Source organism: Trachypithecus francoisi, unplaced genomic scaffold (genome assembly GCF_009764315.1).
Source record: "Trachypithecus francoisi isolate TF-2019V2 unplaced genomic scaffold, Tfra_2.0 Lachesis_group20, whole genome shotgun sequence".
Taxonomy (NCBI): Eukaryota; Metazoa; Chordata; class Mammalia; order Primates; family Cercopithecidae; genus Trachypithecus; species Trachypithecus francoisi.
This window is the reverse complement of record NW_022681466.1, coordinates 45,259,770-45,279,113: the sequence shown is the minus strand read 5'-3', so window position 1 is coordinate 45,279,113 and position 19,344 is coordinate 45,259,770. Positions and strand designations below refer to the sequence as shown.

Sequence of the window (19,344 nt, the reverse complement as noted above, 5' to 3'; positions counted from 1 at the left end):
ATGAATTTCCAGTTTTAGAAAACAACAATGTGGGTACTAATTCATTTCACAGACTCAAGTATTTTCCATGTACAAATTAATGTCACAGGCACTCCTAAAAGATGTGGCCCAAGGCCAGCAGACCGCAGGGGTGGCCACTGCCTTAATCCCCTCCTCACCATGTTTTCAACTCCATTTAATGGGAAAATAGGATTTTCTCTATTGAAAATGAAACTTGACTGAAAATGGTCTGTCCCCTGCTAGCTCCACTGTGAGAGCTAAGCCGTAGAAGAGGTAGGTTGGTTGACAAGAAGAAAGGGTGTGCCCTGGGCTGGGGGCTGTCTGGAGCAAGTGTCATTTGAAGTTGGGTTTGGGTTTAGGTAGAAAGGGCCTGCCAGTGGGCATGCTCTGGGGACGGGCACCTTCTCAGACTGCCGCTTCACAGGACCCAGTGGAAGCTCACAGGTTATGCCTTCTCAACAATGAGATACCACAAGTTGGTTTTATGACAACAGACACTCCTTTAGTTTTCAGACCTACCCATAAAATGTCACCTTTGGTTTATTCGGCACATTATTTCAGAGAATGACAAAAATGTTTTTTCTTTCTCTTTCTCCTGATCTACCTCAATTAGGAACAAATCTTACCTCACTACAAAGAGAAATAATGAGAACAGCCTGGGTGGGGTGGCTCATGCCTGTAATCCCAGCACTTTGGGAGGCCGAGGTTGGGGGGCGGGGGGGGCGGGGATCACCTGAGGTCAGGAGTTCGAGACCAGCCTGGCCAACATGGTGAAAGCCCGTTTTTACTAAAAATACAAAAATTAGCAGCTGGGCGTGGTGGTGCATGCCTATATCCTAGCTACTCGGGAGGCTGAAGCAGGAGAATCACTTGAACCTGGGAGGCGGAGGTTGCAATGAGCTGAGATCGCACCACTGTACTCCAGCCTGGGCAACAAGGCAAGACTCCATCTTAAAAAAAAAAAAAAACGGCCGGGCGCGGTGGCTCAAGCCTGTAATCCCAGCACTTTGGGAGGCCGAGACGGGCGGATCACGAGGTCAGGAGATCGAGACCATCCTGGCTAACCCGGTGAAAACCCGTCTCTACTAAAACATACAAAAAATTAGCCGGGCGAGGTGGCGGGCGCCTGTAGTCCCAGCTACTTGGGAGGCTGAGGCAGGAGAATGGCGTAAACCCGGGAGGCGGAGCTTGCAGTGAGCTGAGATCCGGCCACTGCACTCCAGCCTGGGCGACAGAGTGAGACTCCCTCTCAAAAAAAAAAAAAAAACAGGAAAATAAAGCCATGAGCCACCTATGGTGGAGGCGGGCTGCTCTGCGCTGCATTCAGACTTCTAACCTGAGGTTAGGAATAGCCACCAGATGTTCATGCATTGTTTTGCCCATGATGTGTCTTTAGCCCCTGAAAAGCTGAAACCACAAAAACCGTTACACTTCAGCTGTACAACGAACTGGACGCGTACAGGATACAGATCTCCTCTACATCTTACAGTCTGGTCATTTTTATTTCATTTTGACTTTTTATTTTACTTTTGCATAAAGCTAATGAAGGTTGACTACACCTTTTCTGAAATGCTTGGGACCAGAAATGTTTCAGACTTTGGAAGATTTGCATATATACAATGAGGTATCTTGAGGATGGGACCCAAGTCTAGACACGAAATTCGTTTGTTTCATATGCACCTTACAGACATAGCCTGAAGGTAATTTTATAAAATATTTTTAATAATTTTGTGCATGAAAGTTTTGACTGCATTTTGAATTTTGATTGCTGTCACACAAGGTCAGGTGTGGAATTTTTCACTTGTGGCATCCTGTCGGTGCTGAAAAGTTTTAGATTTTAGAGCACTTCAGATTTAGGATTTTTAGATTAGGCATGCTCAACCTGAACTTACCTATCCCAGCATTCTGGGTACTTTTTCCTTTGTTTTTTTTTTGAGATAGGATCTTGCTCTGTTGCCCAGACTGGAATGCAGTGGTGTGATCATGGCTCACTGCAGCCTCAACCTCCTGGGCTCAAGTGACCTCCTACCTCAGGCTCCCATGTAGCTGTGACCATAGGCCATGTGTCACCATGCCCAGCTAATTAAAAAAATTTTTTTTTAGAGATGAGGTCTTGCTATGTTGCTCAGGCTGGTCTTGAACTCCTAGCCTCAAGTGATCCTCCCACCTTGGCCTCTCAAACTGTTGGGATTACAGGCATGAGCCACCCCGTCTGGCCAGTCCTTTTTCAATCAATTAAGATTGCCAAATATTTACATGGCCCGTATTCATACTAATGAAGACCATTTGTAATCCTATAATTAATCATAGTTTTTAATTTTTTAAGAGACAAGTGTCTATGTCACTCAGGAGTACAGTGGCATGATCATGGCTTAACAGCCTCGACCCCCTGGGCTTAAATGATCCTCCTCGGCCTCCCAAGTAACTAGGACTCAGGCGCACTCCACCACGGTAATTCAAATCTTTTGTAGAGATGGGGTCTTGCTGTGTTGCCCACTGGTCTCAAACTCCTGGGTTCAGGGGGTCCTCCCACTTCAGCCTCCCAAAGTGTTGGGATTACTGGGTGAGCCACCATGCCCCGCCCAATCTTATTTGATGGTTAAGGAGAATACAGTTTATAGCTGTGCTTGAACCTGTAGTTTCCCCCTATGTATAAATACTTATAAACATCTAAACACAAGAGGACGTTGTTTAAAAATCTGAAAGACAACATAATGAGAAGATATCTTTCAAAGCAATATTACTTTATGAAGAAAGAAGGGAAGGAAAGCATGTGAGACAGTTCAAGGATGAGGGAATGAAGTACAAAGAAAGGTAGAAGGAAAGAAGGTAGGGAAAAAGCAGAAAAGCAAGGAAACATGATGGCGAGATGATTCTTGGTGTTATCTAATGCTGTCTCCTGTGGTGGCTCTGGACGTAGGGACATGTTCTCATGTGTGTGGCTGGTCTGCACACTCGAGTGAGGTCAGTGCAGCTAAGCACTGCTGCTACACTGCCACTGTTACTGCCAAAATAGTAAGACAGAAGTTGTGTGGAGTATATGCTGGGAAAATTTCAAACATGATCCTTCCTTGGATCTTTTGTCTTCACCCACTTGGGATGCTTGCCCATCACAGGCGCTATCTGCTGCATCTTAATGCCATGGTGCCCGTCCAGCACACACCCTTGTGGGCTCATCTCCAGGACCCAGTCTCAGTACGGCTTGCCAGCTGATCAGAAACTCTAGATCGTTTTGCAATAAATTCTGCAATTTACATGCTTTCTTGAACTCTCATACACACCCTTCCCCAGTCACTTAGACCAAGTTTTGCTCTTGTTGCCCAGGCTGGAGTGCAGTGGTATGATCTTGGTTCACTGCAACTCCCAGGTTTAAGCAATTCTCCTGCCTCAGCCTCCCAAGTAGCTGAGATTACAGGCATGAGCCACCACGCCCGGCTAATTGTGTATTTTTAATAGAGATGGGGTTTCACCATGTTGGTCAGGCTGGCATCGAACTCCTGACCTCAGGTGATCTTCCTGCCTCGGCCTCCCAAAGCGCTGGGATTACAGGTGTGAGCCACCGCGCCTGGCCTCCCAGTCACTTCTTTAAAGAGGCTATGGACCAAGTTGTCAGGCAAGGAAAATGAAATCCTGCTTTCACCTTCTGTGTTTGGGCTGGGGTGGTTGTTTATAGCTGACTCACTGTTTCCACAAGTCTGTTGATCAGGATTTGATTCTTGTACACACTTCACTCTACTCCATGATTTTGTGACTTGTTGCTGAAACTTTTAAAGGGGAGGCTGCAATTTTTAGGATATGAAAAGACAGCCTTAAAGTAAAAACACATTTCCCACTTTAACCACAATTATGCAATTTTTCTGTGTGACATTGAAAAAAAAATGTCCCAGTGAAGATGTACAAATTTAGAAAGGATAAAATAACCTCCTCTTTTGAGGTTTTGATCTCAAAAACATCTTCTGACAAAAAAATAGCCAGTTAACAATTCGCCCATAGATGAAGAAACCTAAGGCAGCAGCTAGCTGGAGTCTCCTTTGCTTCTTCACAGGCCATTCTGTAATCTCATACGCTCTGCTCTACAGCACTGGCTTTGAAGAATATTTGGGCAGCTTCAAGAACCCGCCTTCTCAAGCACTTGCAGGGACCAGGTCGGCCTCAGGGTCCTCCTCCCAGGAACTCCCGTTGTGGAAGTTCTTGAAGCTGGCCTCTTCCCCACAGGGCCTTGTGGATTTTCTGAGCTGCCTCCTGTCCTAACCTGAGCCAATGCTAAGGATCAAGGTTTAGGAGGCTAAGAGATCTAATAGCTCAGAAAAATGTAAAAAACTATGGAGGATACAAAAATGAACCATGTGAAGCAATCTTACTGAGAGCCTTTAAGTTCCTTGGTTTGTACATTTCACAGAAAGGAGTAGCTCTAATTGAGCGACAACTCTTATTACTAACCTTGTTTGTGGCTTAGGTACCTGAGTTTTTTCTTTTTTCTGAGACAAAGTATTGCTCTGTTACCCAGGCTGAGTGCAAGTGGCATGATCTCGGCTCACTGCAACCTACAGTATCAGAAAAAGTTAATATATAACCATCTTTATGCTTTATACTTATCTTACTAAAAAAAAAAAAAAATGCCTGGCACGGTGGCTCATGCCTGTAATCCAAGAACAGGGAGGCTGAGGCGGGCGGATCACTTGAGGTCAGGAGTTCAAGACCAGTCTGGCCAACATGGTGAAAACGCATCTCTACTGAAAATGCAAAAAACAGCTGGGTGTGGTGGCACATGCTTGTAATCCCAGCTACTCTGGTTCTGCCTCCAGGTTCAAGTGATTCTCCTGCCTCAGCCTCCTGAGTAGCTGGTATAATATAATATACCATATAGTATATAATATACTAAGGAAAGTAACTATACTTTCTAAATAATTAAGAGATTTTTAAAATAAAAATCATCCCTCACATTATGCTACTTGTAACAAAACAAGGAGAGGTTTCTTTCCTGAGCCCCCTCCTTCTTCCTCCATTCCTGTCAGCTGTCCATGTGGTTCTATATGAAACACTGGTCTACAGAACATTTTCAAGTATATTTACTCTTTATTGCATTCCTTCATTTGCATTAAACAATATTTATATTTTTCAATATAGTTTTGGACAAAACACAAAGACATTAAGCTCATTTAACAAGAGACATAAGTTAACACAATGTGTGCTGCTTTCATGAGGAGGCAAGAGGCAAGATCTTAGAGGAATCCAAGGATACTGGCGACCAGGAATCACAGGAGCTCACAATACAATCCACTTCTTTAAAAGCCACAAAATAAGCTAGGGAAGAAAACCCAAAACAAAGAAGATGTAACATACAAGTCTCCAAGTAAAGTATATAAATAGCAAGATTTGGAGATGATTTGCTTTCTCACATGGGGACAAATGACAGAAGAGCCACACCCAAGTGCCACTGTGGCCACAAGCCTCATGGGTGGCATGTGGTGTAAGCACCTTAGGATGGCTTCTAATCGCTTGTCCTTGCATTTTAAGCAGCAATGGGGAGAGAGAGGCACGCTCCATGAGTCTCATCACCAAATATGACCTAATTAAATTCCTGCTAAGTCAGTCAGTGATAAGACAGGTCGCCCTCAAAAGGACTCAATGGGTGCTTCCTTTTGGAAGAAGTGTGTGGAGGGTAAAGGAAATGTGTTCAATGTATTGGAATGGACAATAAAGCACTGAGGGAGAGGGCTAGAAAACGATTGATTTTTCTGGAGAATAGTGTTTTATTTAGACACTAGATAGTACAGATGAATTAAAATAAAGGATACATTCTAAGTAAGTCATTAAGCTAAGGAAAAAGCAGTGATACTAATAAGCCTTAATATTATACTAAGGAATTGACCCACTTGGAGTTGGACACTAATTAGTGCCAAGAGGTTTGTAAATTACTTTAATAACTCCTTTCTGTTTGGGGGTGTATGCTTTTTCCATACCTGTTTTTCACATGTTTTTAACAACATCTACTAAGTGGTAATAATTAGCATATCTCTTACCACAGAGCAAATTATTTATACTAAGGGGAAGTCACAACCAACACGGTAGTCATCTGACTTTCTATTAAGAAAGATCTTCTGACTGCAACTTGAAAACATCTCTGACAATGATTGAGAACAGCATTTTAGACATTCAATGCCTTGTTTCTTCAGGCAAAGAGAATAACCAGTCTTGTGGGAGACCTTTAACCAAATACCCAGTGACCTTTAGTGTTAGTTTAGGACAGCTGTCAGAGGATCTCTGGCCCACGCCTCGATTTACTAAGCCAGGTTTGGATGTAGAAAGTCTGCCTTCTAATCGGCTAATTGTTGTCATGCAACATTCATTACACTGACTGAGAGTTTTCAGGGGTGATGTGCTAGTAGAGAGCCTGAAACGTGTAGTGTCCACAAGTACTGGATGGTTCCCACACAGAGGGACTGAGCAAGAAGGAATCACGTTAGCCTGCATGGGAAGGTAAGCGCAGCATTCTAAACCAAATTTACACCTTCCACAAGACACTAAGCTATCTCAGTACGCACAAGGAAGGGGGTTTTATTGCACTAATCATGCAGAGTGAGCACGTGTTGAAGGTAGAGAACGTTCCACTTAGTCCAGTATCTTGAGTAAGACAGTGAAGATCCCAGGCCATCTTCACCTTGGTCACTTCCCTTGGTCACTGTGGGTTTCAAATAGTTCATTTTCAATCAAAATCAAGGGGGCTACTGCAAAAGAAATACCAAAACACAAAAAACCAGATGAGGGTCTGTAAAAAACTATCAAAAAAAAAAAGTCACTAAAAGCTTCTTAATGGTTATCCTACATTTCCCACTATGCATTTGCTATTAGATGAGCACTTCACAAAAGAAAATGGTCACATCTCCATGCATGTAAAAGCAGGTTCCGATAGATATGTACCATTAAGTTTTTCCTGCATTGTGACAAGGAAGTTTTGCGAAGCAGGACAGGGAGAGCAAACCAACAGTACAACCAACTTCCTTGCTTGGTCTCTCGGACCTACAACACAGCGAAGAATTCAAATAAATGGAAACAAACTTATCTAGGAAAGCAACTCTTACAATAGGCACAGGGATTTAACAGGGTGGTAAGTTTGGTTGATGGCCATTAAATGTTGTGTGTACTTACGCTCCTTCTTCTCTTAAGAGGGCCAAGAATTTTCTCACACGGTATTCAGGATCCATCTAAATACATCAGAAGAAATGAAGATGGGTTAATGGTACCTTCTAACAACTCTGCACTTGCTTCATGCCAAGGCAATGTTCGGTTTCACACTTCATCAATGCTCCACTAGGTCACTGAATGTGTTACCTGCTCCTTGACCAGCATTCTCACACAAAGCAGATCACATCATTTGGAGGAAGTGAATGGGGTTTTCCAGAACCACGTACACTGGGTTCCAAAAGACCCAAGTGCACTGGCCATCACAGGCACTTGGGCCAGGCGTGCCCTGTGCTGGTACCTGTGAAGCATCGCTGTGAGACTGGACAGGGCCATTCATCAGGGTTCAAATGACACCCAATTCATCTGTTGAAGGTATAAAAGTCTACTACAGTCGCAGCAAAGTAGAAGATACCAAGTTGAGGTTAATTCAACAACTAAAAAATAGCTTATTAACTCTACATAATCAACAATATAGCTTTTCTTAGCTTCAGTATCCGTCATATAGTTTCTTCTTTGTAGTAACAAAGTTGTGCTAAAACTAAAAAAATGAAGAGTACTGCTGATTCCTGAAATAATCTCTAGATGAATCTGGGTCTCCTGTCATGAGTCTAAGAAAAAATGGTGCAACTTTTGTTTCGGGTGCTTGGTTCAGGTGGTTATTACTAACCATCTATACTGGATTTCATTTTCTATTCATATTTATACTAACTTGTTAAATATACTTTATTCTCGTAGGCCCACAGGAGATACGAAGTTATCTAGAAAACAATCATTAAAAACATCTTTAATTCCTGAAGATGAATTTTCATTGTAAGAAACACACCTAACTTTTAAAATATGTTTCAGAGCAGGAGTCTGTTTCCCAAGAGGGAACTCCCTGCCCTCCAGGAATAACTTTCAAATGCTCAGTGCAGCTGTGGGTAGATGTGCAATTGGACTCCCCCTCCAACCACGGATTTTTTTTCCTTTTTTTTTTTTAAGATTTCTTCTATCTCAGAAAAACACTGAACAGAAGTTTCAAATGTATCAAAGGTAAGAGGTCTGACTACAAAGGACTAAGAAAAAGTGTGAATAGCTAACAAAAGAAACATTTTTCCTCTTTGGGAATAGAATTACATATGAATCAATTGTCAAGTTCTTAAAAAAAAAAAAAAGGAACTGGCTGAAGCACAGTTGTAGTTGGTACTTGCAGTTCTTTGCCCATTAAATATATTTAATATATGTGAGCAACAACTTACTGACTTGCCTGTAGCTATGGAATTAAAAGTCAGGAGAAAGGGAGGAAAAAAGTAATCTAGATAAATGACTTTATTCCCTCAGGTGACATCCAGTCAGAGCAGATCCTCAGCTCTGTGCAAGTTTTAACAGAATCGTGTGTAGTGAACAGAGAGGTAACATGACTTATATTCTGCAAAACTACATGCCTCTTCACTTAGGCTCAGCCTCTCTAAGGCAGATCTAAAGAGAATTCACTCAGCTGCACGAAATCCATTTGACATGAAGGGGTTCAAACTCAGAGGCCTATGAAATGTCAGTCGCTGCAGATTAGGCCTGAGTGCCCCACTCTCACTCTCTAACCCACATGCATAAGAAGCATTAACTTGATCACTGACCTGCAGGCATCAAAGGAAGGGAAAGGGATGAGGGCTGGGGAAAAAAATCCACATAGTTTCTTCTATGCAATTATTGAAAAAAACATTAAACTGAAACTTAAAAAAAAAAAAAAAAGAGCTGACAATCTGACAGATTTATCTTTTTTTTTCAAGGAAAGAGCCAATACACCTGTATTTGCACCTTTACCAAGAATAAGTCTAAACAAAGTGGTTAGTCTGTAACTTTATGGTTCATAATGGAAAATAAATTAATTGACTTAAAAATAGTCCATCTGGAAGCTTAGTAGATTAGATTAGATTTCTGAAAGCCACAAAAATTTTATTTTCAGATACACTTACCAGAAAAGATTAAAAAGCATTCACTTCATGTTTCCAATGTGTTATTGGTCTAAGAGCCTATTTCAGATGTAACTGAAACAGAAACTTCACCTCTGCCACTCACTGCCCATACTAGCAGAATGGCAGGACCATCAGTAAGTAACACATGATGCCTAGAATACAGTCACTCTGTCCACCTAGGACCAGAATGAATTTATAGTTATTTATCCAACAAAAGTTTACTGGCCGGGTGCAGTGGCTCACGCCTGTAATCCCAGCACTTTGGGAAGCCGAGGTGGGCAGATCACCTGAGGTCAGGAGATCAAGACCAGCTAGGCCAACATGGTGAAGCCCATCTCTACTAAAAATACAAAAAATTAGCTGGGCGTGATGATGGGCGCCTGTAATCCCAGCTACTCAGGAGGCTGAGGCAGGAGAATCCCTTGAACCCGGGAGGTGGAAGTTGCAGTGAGCCGAGATCACACCACTGCACTCAAGCCTGGGCAACAGAACGAGACTGTCTCAAAAGAAAAAAAAAAAAAGTTACTGAGGGCCAGGCATGGTGGTGCATGGCTGTAATCCCAGCACTCTGGGAGGCTGAGGCAGATGGATCACTTGAGCTCAGGAGTTCAACACCAGCATGGGCAACATAGTGAACCACGTCTCTACAAAAAAATACAAAAATTAGTTGAGTATGGTAGCACATGCTGGTAGTCCCAGCTTGGGAGGCTGAGATAGGAGGATTGCTTGAGCCTGGGAGGTCAAAACTGCAGTAAGCCGTGATCATGGCACTGCATTCCAGCCTGGGAGACAGAGCGAGACACTGTCTCAGAATAATAATAATAATAATAATAGTAATAAAAGTTTACTAAGCACCCTCATATGTGTTGGCTCTGTTCCAGGGACTTTGGACTCAACAGTAAGAGCCAAGGTCTCTGAATTCATAGGGCTTGATAGGGAGATACTTATCAGCTAACTAGTATGTCAGATAAGGACAAGAAGATACAGGATGGGCATATGGAAGGGTGGAGTTCTAAAAAGAGGAAAGGTAAGTTGCCAGGAGACATGAGAAAGTTCCAAAGAAGTTTCATCTGTCTTTGCGCAGGCAGCAGCCTGGGGCTTAGTTTTCTTCATGATTCTGGATGCTTCAACTCTACAGTAGTTTGCATGAAATTTCTAGGAGCCCAGCCAGGGACAAATATACAGATCCCAGGGCTAGACTGCACAACTTAATTAACTTGTCCCTTAAAACAGTCGCCCAGACACCATTTGGTATATGTGCGGTCGGTCACCTACTGACTTGAGGTGCAACACCATCCCTTCTCCATCAATATCAATAACCTGGCGAAGTGATCTTGGATAACTCACTGACAGCCTGTGGCACACACAGTATCCTCATCTCCAAAATGAGGGGGCAGCAGAACAATTGCTCTCTGGAGTCTTTTCTAGTTCTAAGATCTAGTGGCTCCCTAAATTAAAACTAACTTTATAATCTTTCCTTCCATTTTTGAATTTTAAGAAGTTGAAAAGTATTGATAAGTGGTCAATCTCAGAAGCAGGCTACCAAATTAAGTTTGGAAATAATATAAGAAAATCAAAACTTTAACACCCTTGGCAAAGGAAACACTGGACCCTCTTGGTGTGTCCTGAAGCTTTGTTCTGTCTGAGTCATATGGAGAAGGAAGTCCCTTACCTGTAGGGACATCTCGATCAACATGAGTAACTTCTTGATTCCTATCCAGACCTTCTTCCCTTTGACTTGCTGAGAAATTGTGGTGCGTTCCTTATCCTTGAAGTTGCCCAAAAGCTACAAAAACAATAAACAATAATCAAAGCACTTTTACAGTGAACACATCAACACTGGTTAATTCTATTTACCTTTAAAAGAAGAGTGATAAGAATTACCTAACTGTTCAAGTTGATAGAATTGTCTTCTACTTTAAAATCCAGTCTGACCTTCCTAAACCCATTAGGTGCAATCATGAAAGTGAAAACTGGTATCCTAAACCCCATTTTCTTATGGACCTCCATATAACTTATATTTGCTGGGGAAAAAAATAGCTCCAATCCATAATAAATATAAATTAAAAATTTTAACATTCTTCTCTAGGAACAATCTGTATGTGTCAAAGCACACTACCTTTAATTCTCTTACCTAGTTCCTGCACAAAACCTGCCTACATGGGTAACCTGAAACATTTATCATATAGATACGTTTCTGTTTTGTTGGGGGCCTTGAGGACTTTAAGAAGCTTTACTGACTCTACCACTGCTGAACAACTCAGTAGGTAACATTTTCCAATAGAGCTCACCAAGTCACTTGTGAATATTGATATTAAAAGTTAAATGAAGAACATTCTTTAAAAATGACTTTGTCGGCCGGGCGCGGTGGCTCAAGCCTGTAATCCCAGCACTTTGGGAGGCCGAGACGGGTGGATCACGAGGTCAGGAGATCGAGACCATCCTGGCTAACACTGTGAAACCCCGTCTCTACTAAAAAAAATACAAAAAATTAGCCGGGCGAGATGGCGGGCGCCTGTAGTCCCAGCTACTCGGGAGGCTGAGGCGAGAGAATGGCGTAAACCCAGGAGGCGGAGCTTGCAATGAGCTGAGATCCGGCCACTGCACTCCAGCCTGGGCGACAGAGCGAGACTCCGTCTCAAAAAAAAAAAAAAAAAAAAAAAAAAAATGACTTTGTCATTTTCAAAAAATTAAGAAAACATTTCTATTTCTAAACTTGTTAATAAAGTTCCTTTTACTTCTGTAGTTTTTGACATTTCTAAGGCTTTAATCATCGTTCCAATTTATTAAATGCAAGGAAATGTGCTAAAAGCCATTATGAATGGTTAATTTTTCTATACAGTGATTACCTTACCCCCACACTGCCACCCATTCAAGTTTCTGGTCCAAGTAATCTATATACATCACTCATGCTGGATACAGAGCAATTAATTCCTGGCAGTTTGTAGCTGCCTACATTGAGGAATGGGAAATTAATTCACTGTCATGTATACTCATCTTTCTCCTCTAATTCCTGAAAACAACTGGAGGTACAGGTTGAGTATCCCTAATCCAAAAATCTGAAATCTAAAATGCTCCAAAATCGGAAACTTTTTTAGTGCCAACATGACATTCAAAGGAAATGCTCGGCCGGGCGCGGTGGCTCAAGCCTGTAATCCCAGCACTTTGGGAGGCCGAGACGGGCGGATCACAAGGTCAGGAGATCGAGACCACCCTGGCTAATACGGTGAAACCCCGTCTCTACTAAAGAATACAAAAAACTAGCCGGGCGACGAGGCGGGCGCCTGTAGTCCCAGCTACTTGGGAGGCGGAGGCAGGAGAATGGCGTAAACCCGGGTGGCGGAGCTTGCAGTGAGCTGAGATCCGGCCACCGCACTCCAGCCTGGGCGACAGAGCCAAAAAAAAAGGAAACGCTCACTGAAGCATTTCAGATTTCCAGATTAGAGATGCTCAACCTAAATATAATGCAGTATTCCAAAATCTGAAAAAATCTGAAATCTGAAACACTTCTGGTCCTAGGCATTTTTTGTTGTTAGACAGAGTCTTGTTCTCTCGCCCAGACTGGAATGCAGTGGCACAATCTTGGCTCACTGCAAGCTCCGCCTCCCAGGTTCAAGCAATTCTCCTGCTTCAGCCTCCTGAGTAGCTGGGACTACAGGCGCCCGCCACCATGCCCGGCTTATTTTTGTATTTTTAGTAGAGACAGGGTTTCACCATGTTGGCCAGGCTGGTCTCGAACTTCTGACCTCAAGTGATCCACCTGCCCTGGCCTCCCAAAGTGCTGGGATTACAGGCATGAGCCACCGTGCCTGGCCTAGTCCCAGGCATTTTGGATAAGGGATACACAACCTGTAATATCCCCGGGCCCCATGTTCTGGATTAGCATAAAAACGAAACACCAGGTATAATGTGGTACCACTTATTTCAGCCTCAATTCCTTTCTTATAAACAGTGTGCAATCCATTGACTCATTTTCACCTCTAAAGCTTCCAACAGCTGCTCTCCTGTGGCAATGTTGGGCACGTGGATGGTGGTGCTGAAAGCATTAAGCATTTCCATCTCCTGAAGGACATCTTTGCGGCTAGTGGTCCCAATGATAAGAAGCTTGCGGCCCTGATCATAGGGAGAAAATGTGTTAAAATGTACATAAGACTAATTAGGAAACTAGAGTAAGCTTGAACACAATTTGCAAAAGCCATTTATTGAATCTTGCAAATACAAATGACTGGCAAAAGAGAAGAAAACAATTCAGGATTTTCCTGAAAATCCTGAAAAAAGGTACCAACATGATTCAGAAAGTGGCAACATGTGAACAGCTCCTTCTCATTCACATCAATAAAACAAGGGATTAGTAAATCAGGAAGATACACAAACCAAATGGAAAGATACTGACATGTATGTATGTAATTCCTTCCTTAGAGCCAACATGGCACATGTATGGTGGGAAATGGGGAAAAAAGATGAAATGAATAAAAAGTATGTGGCGCTGGCTTTACAAGGCTTTAGTACACTTTTCAGAAGGAGCAGGGTAATAATAGTTTACATTTATGCAACACTGAACTGTAAAAGGCATGGGCTAAAGTGCTTTCCATAACTGTCACATTTAGTATTTTTCATTTTTACTTTTAACCCTGAAATACTAAAAAAAAAAAAAAAGTTTAAAAACTATGCCAGGCTTATGCTACCATTCTCAGTTCCCTTTCTTCAAAGGCAACCATTTTCAATTCTCTTAGCTTTTCTTCTTATATTTACTTCCTTATCTTTAAATAATAAGGTTACATTACTAGTTTTAGATTTCTGTTTTCAGCTTTATGTTTTTTTTTTTTTTGAGAAGGAGTCTCGCTCTGCTGCCCAGGCTGGAGTGCAGTGGTGCGATCTTGGCTCACTGCAAGCTCCGCCTCCCGGGTTCATGCCATTCTCCCGCCTCAGCCTCCCGAGTAGCTGGGACCACAGGCGCCCGCCACCACGCCCAGCTAATTTTTTGTATTTTTTTTTAATAGAGATGGGGTTTCACCATGTTAGCCAGGATGGTCTCCATCTCCTGACCTCATGATCTGCCCACCTTGGCCTCCCAAAGTGCTGGGATTACAGGCGTGAGCCACCGTGCCCGGCCTGTTTCAGCTTTAAATTCCTACCATAGAAGATGAGGATTTGTTATTAATTTTGCACTACCCCCCTCCCCAACCACATGCCCCTTTTTACGTCCTTCCAATATAGTTATTTCAGTCTTTAGTTAAATCTATATTCAGTATTTATTATGTTTATACAAATGTGGTTTACAGTTAGGCCACGCAGAGTACTATTAAATTTTCCTTTCTTGGACGACATTTTGTTTTACTGGAGTTAATTGCCTTTTTCCCCTTCGCTTAGTTTACCAGGTGCTTACCACAAGTTTGTCTCTAAACATAATCACAAGTCTCCTTTCAGTATATTCAAACACATTACATAGTTTAAAGTTGTGTTCTTGAAGAAATTCCCCTCCAGGAGTCCTCTGTGTTCACAGTTCAATCTGAAGTGGTGACTCTCTAGGCCTGGGGCACCGCTGAAGTTCTGGAGCAGGAGTTCCTCTCTCCTCTGTTAGATTCCCTGTATCCTAGCCTTCCTTTTCCTCATCTATCCCCTTGTCTGTGCTGCATATACCCAAAAGCTTCCTGAGAAAGAGTGAGAGGGAGGTAAATTTTTTATTTTTTTTTGAGACGGAGTCTCACTCTGTCGCCCAGGCTGGAGTGCAGTGGCCGGATCTCAGCTCACTGCAAGCTCCGCCTCCCGGGTTTATGCCATTCTCCTGCCTCAGCCTCCCGAGTAGCTGGGACTACAGGCGCCCGCCACCTCGCCCGGCTAGTTTTTTGTATTTTTTAGTACAGACGGGATTTCACTGGGTTAGCCAGGATGGTTTCGATCTCCTGACCTCGTGATCCGCCCGTCTCGGCCTTCCAAAGTGCTGGGATTACAGGCTTGAGCCACTGCGCCCAGCCGGTAAAATTTTAAAGACCTTGCATGTCTGGAAATACCTTTATTCTAGCCTTAATATTGTATCCTTTGTCTTAATAGTTTGTCTAGTTGTAAAAAATAAGGTTAGAAGCTGGGTGCGCTGGCTCATGCCTGTGATTCCAATGCTGTGGGAGGCCGCGGCAGGTGATCACCTGAGGTCAGGAGTTTGAGACCAGCCTGACCAACATGGTGAAACCCCATCTCTACTAAAAATACAAAATTAGCTGTCCTGTAATCCCAGCTACTTGGGAGGCTGAGGTAGGAGAATGCTTGAACTCAAGAATCAGAGGTTGCAGTGAGCCGAGATCACACCATTGCACTCCAGCCTGGGCAACAAGAACGAAACTATCTCAAAAAATAAATAAATAAAAAGGTTAGAAATAATTTTTTCTTGCAATTTTGAAGGCACTGAAGGCTAAAAGACAAATGCTATCTGATCTTTGATCTTTTGTTTCTAACCTTTTTAATACAAAATTTTCAGAATCTTTTCTTCATCCCTATGTTCTGCAATTTGAAAACTACATATCCTAAGGTGGTTCTTTCTATACTCATTTTGTTGGCACTAGATACCTTCTTTCTAAACTGGAAATTCCAATCATTTAATTCTAGGAAATATGTCTCCTGGAGACTTCCTCCCATTCATTTTCTCTGTATCACCCACTGGGAACCTCTTAGTTGGATATTGATCCTCTAGGACTAATCTTCTAATTTTCTTATTTTTTTACTCTTAGTTTTAATTTCTTTCTCTTTCTAATACTTTTCAGGTTAGTATCAACTTTGTCTTCCAACCTTTAAACTAACTTATTTTTCAGTTCTAAGAGCTCTTCTTGTTTTCTGAATGTTTTCTTTTTAAATTGCATCCTGTGCAATTAAAATACAATATCTTGTTTTAGATCTCTGAGGCCAGTGGCTCACACCTGTAATCCTAGCACTTTGGGAGGTCCAGATGGACAGATCGCTTGAGCCCAGGAATTTGAGACTTGTATGGGTAACATGGTGAAACCTTGTCTTGACAAAAATACCAAAATTAGCCAGGTGTGGTGGCAAATGCCTGTAGTCCCAGCTAGTTGGGAGCCTGAGGTGAGAAGATTGCTTGAGCCCAGGAGGCTGAGGCTGGAGTGAGCCAAGATGGCACCACTGCACTCCTGCCTGGGTGACAAAGTGAGACTCCATCTCAAAAAACAAACCTGTGAATATTATAGAATGCAAAAATGATGTTTTCTTCTGTTCTTTGTTTTGTCTGTTTCCTATGACTTGCCCCTTTTTCCAATTTGTGTACAGGAGGCTTTCCTCAAAGTGTCTAGTGATTGCCGGATAGCTATTCATATTTAAGAGCTAAACTATGGGCCGGGCGCGGTGGCTCACACCTGTAATCCCAGCACTTTGGGAGGCCGAGGCGGGCAGATCACAAGGTCAGGAGATGGAGACCATCCTGGCTAACAGGGTGAAACCCCGTCTCTACTAAAAATACAAAAAAAATTAGCCAGGCATGGTGGCAGGCGCCTATAGTCCCAGCTACTCGAGAGGCTGAGGCAGCAGAACGGCGTGAACCCAGTGAGCCGAGATCGTGCCACTGCACTCCGGCTTGGGTGACAGAGTGAGACTCCGTCTCAAAAAAAAAAAAAAAAAAAAAAGAGCTAAACTATGACTGGAAATTCTGTGTCCAGGAGCTTCACTATAGGATGATTAGGTAAGACTTGGCTGACTACTTGGGATCCCTCAAAGGTCAGTATGTGTACATTCTTCCCAGAGAAGAATCTTCCAGTCTCCTTCCCAAAGAGTATAAAGCCTCGTTGCCAGCATACTGGAGTCAACAGGGTAATGTTTCTGGGTATCTCGCCATTTAATAGGGAGAACTCCGCTTAATCCTCTTTTGCAGTATGGCATCTCTCCAGATCAGTCTCTCAATTAATGTTCATTATACTCACGAAAATGCAGTACTAGTACTATCCCCATTTTACTGACAAAGCTATTGAGTCTCACAGATGTAAGTCATTTGTGTTCAAGGTCAAATAACCAATACATGACGGAGCCAAGACTGGAAACCGGATCCAGACCCAAATCATATACTGCCTCTCTTTACAAAGAAAAACACATTACTAAAAAAGTTTACTTGGAAAATGGAAGAGGAATGAGTTTTAAACTTATGTCACTAGATTTATAATATACACTCAGTCCATAGATAAGTCTTCAGTAAAGACTAATCATTGAACTTATACACAGATCTTAGAAATTCAGAACATTAAAATAAATGTGCTATCGGGAAAAGATTTTAAGAAACCAAAACAATTTCAATTTGGGTTTGGTAAACATTATACCACTACTGTCAATAAGACACGTCAGCCTTTCTCAATGTTACTCATTGTTTTTATCCACCTGCTGTGCCAAGAATGGGCAATGTACCACCACAAGCCAATGCAGATCAAAGGAACAAAGCTGAGACCCTCTGGTACAATTAGCCATTAGCTTAACAGATGACTGTGCAAAGAATATGAGATAGAAGTACACCTGTGAGTATTCAGATTAAAGGGTAATCATTATTATTATTTGAGGAACCAAGTAGGCAAAAATCAAATGCTTATTATCAGACATTTACCAAGTTCCTAGATGAATATGCAACAGACCTTTCACAGAAAGACAGATACAAAAGAGATAATTATAATACAATATGGAAAGGTGGAGGTATTATGCACAAGGATGTCAGGTAGAGGGAAGAAACGCGTGGCAGAGAAAGCTTTTTCTGGAGGAGATGATACATGAGTTGAGTCTTAAGGAATGAGTAGGTTGATTAGGAAGATGAAGGGGAAGGACATTCTAAGACAGAGGAACAGAAATACGTAAGTCCAAGGGCAAAATAACAACAAAAGCTGGGGTGTTGCAGTAATTGCAATCGAGTAAAGACATACGTTTTTACTATAACAAAAAGTGGCGCTTTTATACTTATTTTTTTAACACTAAATTCCAATTGCAAACTTGGGAACACAGTCCTAAAGACTAACAGATGCCAAAGGCCACACATGCCGATACCTCAGTATGATTAAAGGTAACTGTTACTTCTCTTTCTCCTTAGCTTTTTAATGTCCCGTAGTCCATAATGCAAACTTCCTCATCTTGCTCCTCTCTCACAAAGGACAATGCTGGCCCTAGAAGAGTGGCACTGAGGAAGAAGCTTCTTACTCATTCCAGAAAGCCAGACTTTTAAAATCACTGCCAGTTTCCTCATGAGATGTTCTTACATTAACAGTGACTATGCTCTTCAAAGTGTTGAAAGATTGGGAAATGTACAGCAACTTATAACGGAGATGCTAATTTATGTTTTGCTTTTCTTCTTGTTTAACAAGACTCCAAACACTGCAAAGAGGTCACAACCCAGGCAAGTTCGGGTCTTGACTTGTAAAGCGTCATCTTTAAGAAAACCTTGAAAAACATTACCAAATTATTAAGTTGTGCCGGTCCATTTTGTGTATTAATTAGTGGTAATGCTCGTAAGGAAGCTTTATCATGAAAAACAGCTCCGAATGTATTCATGTGATAAATTGCAAGGGATTCATCTGAAGAGAAATGCTGCCAGCAGCATGAAATGGGGATGCAGCTTTAAAAATAAAAGTGGTGCTCATCCCAAGAGGGGACCTCCACCTTGCTAATGTGTGGCCACCAGCCTTAATGTCCACAGTGCCCAGACATGCCCCTTGACGGAAAGCAAAAAAAGCAGAGTGATAACCTATTTGGGAAAAAAGAAATTGCTCCCAGCATACTCTTTGCTGAGATTTGCTAGTCCTGATGCTACAAAGAAAGAGCCTAAGTAAAATGACTATCTGCCAATCGGATTATGATAAACATTGTTCCGAGGTTAAATAAGTATTAGTTAACTAATTCTTAGTACCATAAGCAGCAACTCAGGTGAAAACATTTCCATGAAAAAGGCAGGGCTCAGTCAGGTGTTGATCCTTCAAAAAAACACTTCTTTACATGATGAAGAATGAGAGAGTACTAAGCAGCATCTAAGCCTTTTGCCACACAAAGGACCAACCAGATAATCCACACCCTTTCATAGGTCTTGCCCATTGATTGGCCCCAATAAACTGATTTGTAACAAAAGTTCATGTGGAAGAAAGCTTTTTTTTTTTCCTAAATAAAAATGCCACTAACATAATACTGCAGTGAAATGGAAGGGCTGATTTCAACCTATGAACAAAAGTAAAGTCAGTTATGCAGG

At 42.1% G+C, this 19,344-nt stretch overlaps 2 protein-coding genes across 11 annotated transcripts in view; both read right to left on the bottom strand.

Moving 5' to 3' along the window:
- The window catches only part of CDC27 (cell division cycle 27), a 506,999-nt gene that overhangs the window by 290,804 nt on the left and 196,851 nt on the right, over positions 1-19,344 (bottom strand). The window lies entirely within an intron of this gene.
- NSF (N-ethylmaleimide sensitive factor, vesicle fusing ATPase) overlaps positions 5,048-19,344 on the bottom strand; it is a 145,021-nt gene continuing 130,724 nt past the window's right edge. For 2 of the 3 annotated variants that reach the window (XM_033184116.1, XM_033184113.1), the window contains exons 18-21: positions 13,116-13,250; positions 10,810-10,923; positions 7,150-7,205; positions 5,057-6,728 (exon numbers count right to left, since the gene is read on the bottom strand). In XM_033184116.1, coding sequence (XP_033040007.1) covers positions 6,707-6,728; positions 7,150-7,205; positions 10,810-10,923; positions 13,116-13,250 — 327 coding nt within the window. In that variant the 3' untranslated portion in view covers positions 5,057-6,706. Of the gene's footprint in view, positions 6,729-7,149; positions 7,206-10,809; positions 10,924-13,115; positions 13,251-19,344 lie in introns of all 3 variants that reach the window. The other variant, XM_033184114.1, reaches the window with a different exon arrangement.